Source organism: Bos indicus, chromosome 25 (assembly GCF_029378745.1).
Source record: "Bos indicus isolate NIAB-ARS_2022 breed Sahiwal x Tharparkar chromosome 25, NIAB-ARS_B.indTharparkar_mat_pri_1.0, whole genome shotgun sequence".
NCBI lineage: Eukaryota > Metazoa > Chordata > Mammalia > Artiodactyla > Bovidae > Bos > Bos indicus.
Window position 1 is genome coordinate 32,038,084 of NC_091784.1, and position 10,595 is coordinate 32,048,678.

At 43.4% G+C, this 10,595-nt stretch overlaps 1 protein-coding gene across 7 annotated transcripts in view; it reads right to left on the minus strand.

Annotated features, from left to right (window-relative positions):
* The window catches only part of AUTS2 (activator of transcription and developmental regulator AUTS2), a 1,215,639-nt gene extending 1,205,358 nt beyond the window's left edge, over positions 1 to 10,281 (minus strand). For 4 of the 7 annotated variants that reach the window (XM_070779196.1, XM_070779194.1, XM_070779195.1 and 1 more), the window contains exon 1: positions 9,510 to 10,280. In XM_070779196.1, coding sequence (XP_070635297.1) covers positions 9,510 to 9,818 — 309 coding nt within the window. In that variant the 5' untranslated portion in view covers positions 9,819 to 10,280. Of the gene's footprint in view, positions 1 to 9,509 lie in introns of all 7 variants that reach the window. The other 3 variants (XM_070779199.1, XM_070779198.1, XM_070779197.1) reach the window with 2 other exon arrangements.
* Between the last annotated feature and the right edge of the window lie 314 nt (positions 10,282 to 10,595).

Consider the following 10,595-nt stretch of genomic DNA (forward strand, 5'->3'; position numbering starts at 1 on the left):
TATTTTGAGTCTTTCTTCTTCAGAAGAAAAGTTTGACTGAGTCTTCAATTCAACCATACTCCAAAGTTCACTTGTTTCAAAAATGTTCTGCTACCAACGCTGGTAAGTTGCTCTGAGTCTCTGAATCACCAGGCTGAAGAAAATATTCTACCCTCAAAAAATTACATTAAAATTTTCAGTGGGCCGACATTAAGATCATCTTACATCCAAATAATTATTTTATCTGTTGGATATTCAAGGATGAGAAACTCTCATATCATCACCCTAATATTTGTTTTTTCTTTTACATCCTCATTATGGAGGGGAGGGAAGAGTGTTAAAAAAGACTAATAATGGACCTGCAGATAAAGGCCAACCGTGCACTGGAGGAAACCAGAATGCTTTTAAAAGTTTCCTGATACTGAGCAATAATCAGAACATTTCTTAGAAAAATTGGGAATCTTTACAGCCATGGGTGATCACCCTCATTTGTGGTATTTTTTTTTTCAGCCTTCCAATTGACTAAAGAAAAGCAGACAGTCCTCTAGCTTCACTGGATACCAGTGAGAGCCTCTAACTCCCAGTGTGATCTTAAGCAGGACAATTAACCCCTCTGGGCTGTGTTTTCATTTGCAAAACGAGAGGTAGAACTACAGCATTTCTAAAGACAAGTTCTGTGCCTCTAATGCTGCTCTGGCTTAGAAAGCACATCAGTCAACAATAGCTGAAGTGAAATGGATCAAAAGGCTGCTCTGAAAAACTTGAGGTCCTAACTTTAGGACAACACCCCCCTGAGGACTGTAGCTCTGGGCATTAGTCTCAAAACTGTAATTTTCCCAAATAAACTGATCGGCCTAACAAATGCGGCAGGAGCAAACTTGGAACACGCAGCAATGCAAGATACTAAATGCCTGCTTCCCCTTTTGCCCCAGAGAAAGTATATGGTCACTTGGAACTATATAAAATCATTTCTTAGAATAGCACAATTCAGGACCTTCGTTATTTTTGCCCACTGAACATATATAGGGAGAGTGGGTGGAACACTGCAATTTCTAGTATGTGGCTGGAAAATAAGTGATAACCTAATGCTCAACTATTGTTCCATCTACATCTTTATCTCCTGAGGGTTTGGTTTTTTTTTTCCCCTTCTCTTAGTTTCTAACTATGGAAAACTATTCACTAAATTGCCAGTAACATTTAGCTAGAAAGCACAGATGAACAGAGAACCTAGCAAACAACAAGTCTGTTTCAGTATAACTATCAAGAAATCACTGCAATACCAGACTCTCTTAAATCCTCTTTACAAGCTCTAAAATATCACTGCCATGAGAAACTTTGCATAAATTCAGAATGAACTTGGTGGGTTGTGCTACAGACGAGGGTAGGTGTGGAGACAAGGAAAACAATATCCTGACATCCCTCAGGAACCATCACCACTTGACCCTGGCATTGACATAAACCCTGTCCCAGACCCAGTGTGAAAGTATCAGATTTCATCCATATAATCTGTTTTCACAGGCTGTGTTTCCGTATGTAATCCAGGTCATTTCAAAATGCTTCAGTTAACAACAACCACACAGTATCTGTCTGCAATTTGAAGGCTTTCTGCCAAAAGTGAATCCCAACCTGCATTAGCCATTTTTACTTTACTTACAAACTGTGGGCTTTTTCCTTCTCCTCTTGTGACTCCATTTTACTGCACTTGGGTTTTCCTGGATCCAGAGATACGGCACTACAAGGTATGGTGGCAAATCAAAATGACAAAACGTTGCATGTACTTGGTCATTTGTGGTATTTACTCAGGCACACTCTAACCAGAGTTCAGAAATGAACGAGAAATTAGAATGATGAGCTGATAACAGTTCAGAAATCTGAAAACTGAGAAATTTACCCTCACAGTACTAACCTCAGAGTCCCTCAGACTGTCAATGTTCAAATAATGAAGGTTTGGAATTTAAAGTGTCTACATTTCATTCAGAACTTCATAAATCCATTGCCTTTTATTAACTTGCATTCATAATTTTGATGATTCGGCCTCAGTAAAGGAAGAGAAGAAAGAAAGGAGGGAAGTTGCAAGGGAGAGTGGGAAGGAGGCAGGCAGGCAATGGGTGGTGGGGAACCTACTGGACCCTAAGATGAGACTGACACGTGCACTAGGAGGTGAAATGGAGAAGGAAATGGAAACCCACTCCAGTACTCTTGCCTGGAGAATCCCATGGATGGAGGAGCCTGGTGGGCTACAGTCCATGGGGTCGCAAAGAGTCGGACACGACTGAGCGACTTCCCTTCCCTTTAGTAGGTGAAATAAAAACCTATAAAGACAGCAGCCATACCAACGATTTCAGGCTACAACTCCCCTTGCAAAATATGGAACCGAGACTGGAAAGGCCTGGCACACAGAAGCCTGTGCTTGCCTGTGCTTAGCTGCTCAGTCCAACTCTTTGCAACCCCATGGACTATAGCCCACCAACTCTCTGTCCATGGAACTTTTCAGGCAAGAATACTGGAGTGGGTTGCTATTTTCCTCCTCCAGGGGATCTTCCCAACCCAGGAATCAAACCTGCGTCTCCTGTATCTCCATATTACAAGCAGATTCTTTACCCCCTGAGCCATCATAGTCTCTTCCTAAGCAAGCAAAGGAACCCAGACGAAGTGAAAGCCACCCCTCCCCTCCTCAGTTACTAACAGCATCAAGAGGAACCTATTTTCTGTGACCTTAGACAGAAAGGTACTGCCTGCATACCCCCTACCCCGAAGGCTTATTAGAAGAAATTAAGGAAGAACACAGTTTAAACCTAGAAGAAGGAACACAAATTCAGGGTCTCAACAGCCTTTAATTCTATGCCCCACTTCTAGGAAAGAAAAATCTGCATTCATCTATTCATGGAACAGGTACACACTGTGTAAGAAAAACTTGTTCTGACCCAGCTAAATGTCCCTAAATTAGTTTTGATTAATTCCCATCCTGGTCTTCCAAACTTCAATTATTTGAGAGTTTTTAAATCTGACTTTTCCCCCACAACTTTCTCAAATGAATAGCTGCTATTCCATTACCTTTTCCCTGTATCAACAAAATACTGGTTTTAATCCTGACCCTGAAAAAAGTGTTGTTTCTAGAGAGAAAAAATAGCATGAGGCACTTTTACAAAGTTAGACTACATTTAGTATATTAGTGTATTACAGCATAGGGGTAAAATAAAATGTAAAAACACTAACCCACCATCCACCCTCCACACACACACACACACACACTCTCTCTCTCTCTCTCTCTCTCTCTCTCTCTCATTTGCTCATTCCATATCAAAAAGTGCAGCAGACCTTATGTCCAAAGGCTTTCAAATTTAGCAAGTGGAACCTACATTATTCTTTAGTAGCTGCTCTCAACTATATGTTTTTTTAAGCTTGGGGACTTTAATCCTAGCATTCTCTCACACTACATAATTGTCATTTATTTTTGACAGCAAATAGAAATGTTGTATAGGATCTTAGAATCTTTTTATCACCTCAATGCTCCTTGAATCTCCTAGAATCATATTGAATGTTCTTTTTTTAACCCTTTTTCAATGGTGAAAGCTAGAGGAAAACACTCTCAGAAAGGATCAAAGGCTAATCACTGACTCTGTGATTCAGTTTTTAAATTTACTGATTCATTTATACCCTGTCTACTTCCAAAAAAGATATAAAGCAATTCATCTCAACAGCTAACACAAAGTGCATGGAATCACCATATCGCAATATTCTACCTCATCTCACATAAATACTCCTGAAGTGATGCTCTGCCTTGTACAGTGAAATACTGAAATTCAGTTAAGTAGAGTAAAATACTTGACTTCATAACCAAGCATGTTATTCACAGTCCTTTTTCCTTCTATAAACTTTCTTACCACTTAGGAACGCCTCAGATCCTAACGCTATGCAAACTGCCCAAAGTGAAATGCTGGAACTGACCCATTTACTCCATAGCACCATCCCAAACTTGCCAAGATAGGAAGCGAAAAACGCAACAAAAACACAGTTCCACAGCAGACGAAGGGTTCTGACCTTTCTTGAACGAACACTTCATACATAAGCAAGCGAAAGGCAGATAATTTAAAACCTTTATTTTAACATCAGTGTCAACCTCCTTTCTCATCCAGCCTTCTTTCCCAGCTTGCTAAAAAGCAGCAACAGAAGAAACCAGAAGGAACCAAGACAGGATAAAAACTCCCTCTGGCTGGAAGGTAGCTTGGTAGCATTAGAACTGGGCTACTATCACACTGAAAGGACCATTAATGAAAACCACTCACCAATATTCACTTCATGGTGGGGTTGCTAACAATCAATGAAAGGGCTGACACGGGGCAGGAAAAGGAAGGAGGAGAAATGGACTAATCATCATTATTTACATCTCTCATTATTTAAATCTCACACTCCCCTTGCCATTCCCACTCAAGCAGCAGCTTCCACCCTGATTTCAAACTTTTGTGCCTGGTTTTCAAGTTGTCTATCATCAGCCAACATACTCAGAGATTATCAAGTTCCAAGATCTGGAAGGGACCTTTGAGATCTTTTCCAGCAATTCCCATACTGGATTATGAACTACAATGACAAGAATGAAAGTTCGGTCAAATATTAGGAAGTAAGTCACATTACATCTCTTTCTCTATCATTCAAAACTTACATACACATTACAAAAGATTTCTAATCCTTGCAGAACAAGTTACCCATTTAATTCTGTCTGGCCCATCAAGTTCCAAAATTAACTGAGCGAAGAATTGCATTTCTTGGTCTGGACACAACCTACGAACACCTGGAGAACTATGTTTCCCTCTAGCTTGGGTATCTTTGCTTTAAAACTACTTTAAACCTCTCAACTTGTGCAAAAAGAAAAGGATTCCCTTAGAGAGTAGCTTCCCAATATCACTCAACTAGTTAGGACAGCCTGGCCTGGGAGGTGGCTACACAACCACTCTTTACTTACACCATTTTGTTCTCATTTCTACAGCCCCTCAAACCCTAGTCACTCATTTTGTTTCATTAGAACTTGTTCACCATCCCCTCTTCTCAGAATCCCCTCCCCAATCCCCACTCTCTCTCTCTCTATGCAAATCACTTCAACCTATGAGGACCCATATATTCTCCAGGAAGCTGCTCAAATACTTCAGCCTATCTCACTATTCCTTCTCTGAAAGCTTACTGCACTTAGTTGGAATAAGGCATTTGAGTGCCTGTTTCAAAACTGTAAGTGCTAGACTTAATTTACCAACTGAACTGCACACTCCTTCAAAGACACTATATATATATATAACATATTATTATATATATATATAGACTTCCCCCACTTCTAGAACCTTGCACATATCACACACTCCATAAATATTTGCTGAATGATACAAGAAACATGATTAATATTTTTTTAAACTGAATAAGTGAGATTTGACCACAGTAAGTTATCAGAGCCTGATATGCTGTAAGTACATCAAATTCTGTACAGCCTACTTACACTATCAATGCGTGGGTAAGCCCTGAAACACAAAGGAAATGAAGACCCCATGAAAGTCTTGGTTTGATCCTCCATCCACCAGAAATGAGTCTTCCTTCATTTTCACAAGCCTGCAAAGCTCCAACTGGCCTCCTGTCTGTTAATCCCTCCATTTCATCTCTGCTTCCCTTGGTCAGTTGTATATAAGGAGGCTCCCCTAAGAAACCAGGGCACAAGAGCCAAGTGAAGGGGAAACAAATGGATTTGCAGGTTTTCAGCCATAGTGTTCATATGGCTTCCTAATCAAGATTACACAGAAAAAAAAATGCAAATAACAGAAAGGCAATATCATCTGGCACATCAGGGTACACTGGCAGTACTAGATCCCAACATTCCCATTTATACTTTGTTTGCTGAAAACCACTTTTTAATGAGGCTTGATATCTGGGGATAGCCACTCTCATTCAAAGAATATTCAAGTAAATAGTACCATACCAAATGATAATACTGCTGCTCAAATGCATAATGAAAAGAACACCATGTTCAACTTTAGCCTCCTCACTTACCCTCTTATCTTCTATCACAAGACTCTTCACAATCACATACTTGAACTTCAGGGCACAATTACTCAAGACAAGTGTCCCTGCAGAATACGAAACTACCTCTGCCAGTTTCACTGTATAAAGTGTGGGACTTCTCAAACTCTGTCCAAAGCTTTCATCATTTTAAATAAGAATCCAACAAGAGTGAAAAATAAATCCACATAAAAATTATGGTTCTCATTAGACAAATTTCTTATTTTTCCTCCAGTATTATGAGTAAAACCATTAGTCTGGAACAATTTTATTAGGACATTTCACTATGAGTTAGGAGCTTCTTTCTTTTTAAAGGGAAGTCAAAATCAGCCACTCAAGACAGAAACCAAACCATGGAGTCAAATGATGTGTCCATTAACAACAAAAGTATACACTCCACAGTTTGCTAGCTACTGCTCTGAATCAAGCCTAAGTTTAAAAGCCTCGCTATGCAAGCCAATATTTCTGGTTTCTTATCACAACATCATACTAGCAGCAACTCTAATGATCCGTGGTGACAACTGCTTTCATTTCTAGACACAAAAACATAGTATGTATTTAGGATAATTCTTATCATACATGATAATTCTTAACATTTACAAGTACTCTTGTATTATACATTCCTGTCCAAGTTCATAGTTTAGCTGCCTGTTTCCTAACAAACCCTCACATTTCTTAGTGATAATTCAGTTAATCTTCCAAACTGAGGACAACAGGAAACCAGAGATTTTAATGACCACCACACACATATGCCTGACTATGAAGCATGGACACAGATGTGATAAGCCACAAAGAGATCTATGCTGTCCCACAGAACCAGACATACATGATGATTTTTATTCCCCACTATATATTTTTTTAACCTGAAAAGTATATTTGCAGCTTTCCTACAAAAATTGGGACTCCTAAACATAAATGCATGTGAAGATATTTGATATTAGGGATCTGTTGTTAATTCACCTAGGTGTGATAATACTATGAGTTTGGGTGCGTTTTTTTTTTTTTCCCCCCGAGTCATTACCACTTAGAAAGACAACTGTTGAACCTAGGTGGTTGTGCACCTTGGAGTTTGTTATACTGTATTTTTGGATATGTTTACATTTTTCTGTAAAGTTTAAAGAAACTTTTTTAAAAGTTAGACCTGTATAACCAGAGATATGCAAATGATATTTAGATACGAAGGTATTATAATATTCAGCTAACCAAAGTAACCTGGGTTTTGAATCTAGAAAAACAGCAGAAAAATAATCACAGCAAGAAAAGGAATAGTATTAATGGTACACTTCAAACTTGGTCTTCTTTAAAAATTAGAAGTTTTTTACACCCAAAAGAAACTAGAATGGGCAAATTTTCTGTCAAAAGCCAAATGGATAGATACACAAGCCCATCAAGTATTTATTAAAAGTAAAACCACCAAAAATAACTGCATGTGCTATATTTATCTTTACTTGACCTTCAAAAAGGTTTGTGGAAATCTGCAGGCCCCTCTTGCTTACTTACTGTGAGGGGCCACACAGAGCCCAGGATAACCATGCTGGCAGCAAAACCACTTGTAAGCAGCTCTTACAAACAGTGTCCTAAACCAACCACTGATAACAATCAAATTTTAGGCAGCACTTTCTAATTCACATACTAGAATACATACTACCATTTCAATTCCTATTTTAAAGCGAGAGAGAGACAGAGAGAAAGAAGTCACACTGTTCAGTACCCTCCCCACATTGGCAAAGTTGAAGCCACAGTTAGAATTATCCTAATAAGTGGTGAGCCTCAACACTCAAAAGAACTATGTAAGATCCATTTTAGTCAATAAAGTACCAGTTCTAGAACCAGAGGATAACTGATTCAATCACTAATATCAAAATCTATGGCCACCAACACCACCACTCTCCATTCCTCCCCAACCACTGGCCACCATCCACCACCATAACCACCAGGAGCCCAACCAAAAAGCAGTTCAAACAGAAAAGAATAACCCTAACAGGAAGGCTTCCTTTTAAAAAATGTTTAAACTTGACACCCAAACACACACACACACACACACACACACAGCAATCTAAACCTGCACAGTTACTGCATGTGAGATCTAAGCTGTCATCAACAAAGATTGCATTTGAGCACTGCAAACAATACCATAATAACAGCAATAACCAAAGGGAAAGGGAAAAGTTTCTTTCAGGAACCTCACACCATCACATCAGGTGCAGGAAACCCTAGAAACCAACTCCTATCTTGGTTTTGTGCTTAAGAAAGGTGGACCAACTCTGCAGAATCTCCAAGCGCCTGTGTGTGTGGTGTGTTGGGGGTGGGGAGAGGAAGATGGGGGAGGAGAAAAGGGGGTTATTTATACATGCCAGTGACCCATGCCAGTACCAAACCAGATCCGTCCAGGTGAAGAGAGTTTTCCTCTGACCCCCGGACAATCTCCCTCTACTTGCCCCCTCCCCACCAACACCCCCAGGAGCCCTTTAGCTGGCAGGAAAATGTGCATTTGGAAATCAACGCTGCAGGTGCCCAAGGAATAAAGAAAGATACACATAGATATATACACACACACAAAGCCAATCAGAAAGAAAAAGAAAACACAAAAAAAGGAAAAGGAGAGGGACAATTGGGTGACAAGCCCTTCAGATACCAGCTAGGATTTTATTCTTTCCTCCGACCCGTCCTCCCTGGTGGACCTTTTACTGTCTTTTAACCGAATTGTTCATATACACACACATGTGCATGTTATGTGTATAAATAATATTACAATTAACCCTTTCCGTAATAGAGCCCCGAACGGAATACTGAAAGATATTCCATCCTTTCCTCTCCTCCCTCCTCTCCTCCCTCCTTTCTCCCAACCAGGAGAAAACGCCCCCTTCCCCAGCTTCACCAAAAAAAGAAAAGAAAAAAGGAAAGAAAGAAAAAAGAAATGAAAAGAAAAAAAGAGGGGTAGAGGAAGGGGGCAAAGAACCACAAAACCCCGTCAGTCTCCGGTCCCGAGGACACCCAGGAAAGGTCTGTACTACACAGACACACACACACAGGGACATATGGCTCTGTAGAAAGCACACAGAGAACCGTCCACAGGCGCCCCAAACCCAGCAAAGAGACTTCCACCAGCCAAGAAGCCATGATTGGGGAGGGAGAGGAGGAAGCAATAAGGGCAGAGCTCTCCGTGGAGGGGGGCGCATTGTTGTGATGCCTGAACCCCTTTCTTTCTGCCCATCTGCTGTGGAGGGGGTGCGGGGAGGAGGCGCAAGGGGAAGGCGAGCGAGAACGAGGAGACCAGGAGACCAGGCACGGCTTGGCGATTCCCTCCTGCTGCCTGTCTACCCGCGCCCCCAGCTACCCCCCCGCCCCAACAATAAGACCTCAGCCTAGACAGACAGACAGACAGCCAGACCGACCGGAGCGCGGCGGGGGGAGGCAGCAGAGCCGAGCACAGCCGAGGAGGGAGGGGGTCGTGCCTATAAAGGGAAACCGGGGGGGAGGGGGGTCCCCCTTACCTCCAGCGCTTCAAAAGTGACAAAGCTGGTCATGGCAAATCCATCAATGATGTCCTCTTCGGCCGAGGTGGACTCTCGCCGCTTCCTCCGCGGGGGTCTGGGCCGGGACGGGGCGGAGGACGGGGGCTTCCCATTGTCTTCCTTGTCGGAGCCCGACGACGAGGCGAGCGAGGGCGCCCGGGTCCGGCCGGCCCCGCCGCCGCCGGCCGCGCCGGCCCCCAGCCCGCCCCGGGAGCGCCTCTCCCGGTCTCGCTGTGACCGCGACCGCCGCTTTTTGCGGAGTCCATGGCCCCGCGTCGGGCCATCCATGGCTCTGCCGCGCCGGGGTCTCCCCGCTCGCTGCCTGCCCGCCACAGGCTCCGGCCGCGGCCGCACAAAAAAATTGACACCAACCCCTCCCTCCCCCTTCTCGGCTTCCCTCCGCCCCGAGGAGGGCGCGGGGGAGACGGCGGCCGAAAGAAGGGAGAGTGGGGAAGAAAGAGAGGAGAAAGAAAAGGGGGAAGGGGCGGAGAGAGGGAGGAGGGACGGGAGCGAGGGCGAGAGGCGAGGAGCCCAAGTGCGGGGCTGCCCACAGCACCGAGGGTCGGAGATTCCTGTGAGCAGCGCCGAGCAAAGTAATGGCTGAACACACAGGTCTCCTTTAGAGGGGGAAAAAAAAAAAAATAACTCACCAAGCAGGCAATAAATCAGAATAGCGGAATGCTTTGATCAAGAGACTGGGAGGCTCCGGGGAGCCCTCCCCGCAGCCATTCTCCGCCGCGCCCCCCGCCCCCCGAAAACGCCTGCCCGCCCCCCGCGACTCCAAATCCGGCCCGAAAAAGGTCGCGGGAAAAGTGGGGGCAATGAACTTCACCCGCCCCTCGCGCAGGAAAACACCCCCGCCGCCTCTCACACACGCCTGAGAGAAAACTCACTCCCTGGCTCCAAAATTTTTAAGAAATGCATCCAGGGGAGGCCAAGGCTTCCGAGGGACCTGAGAGGGACGAGACCCCCCAGAGAGGGGAGCATAATAATGAAATAATTAGGAGGGGAGAGGGCGAAACTGGAAGCGGTGGAGGAAGGGAAGGAGGATGCTGGAGCAGTTGT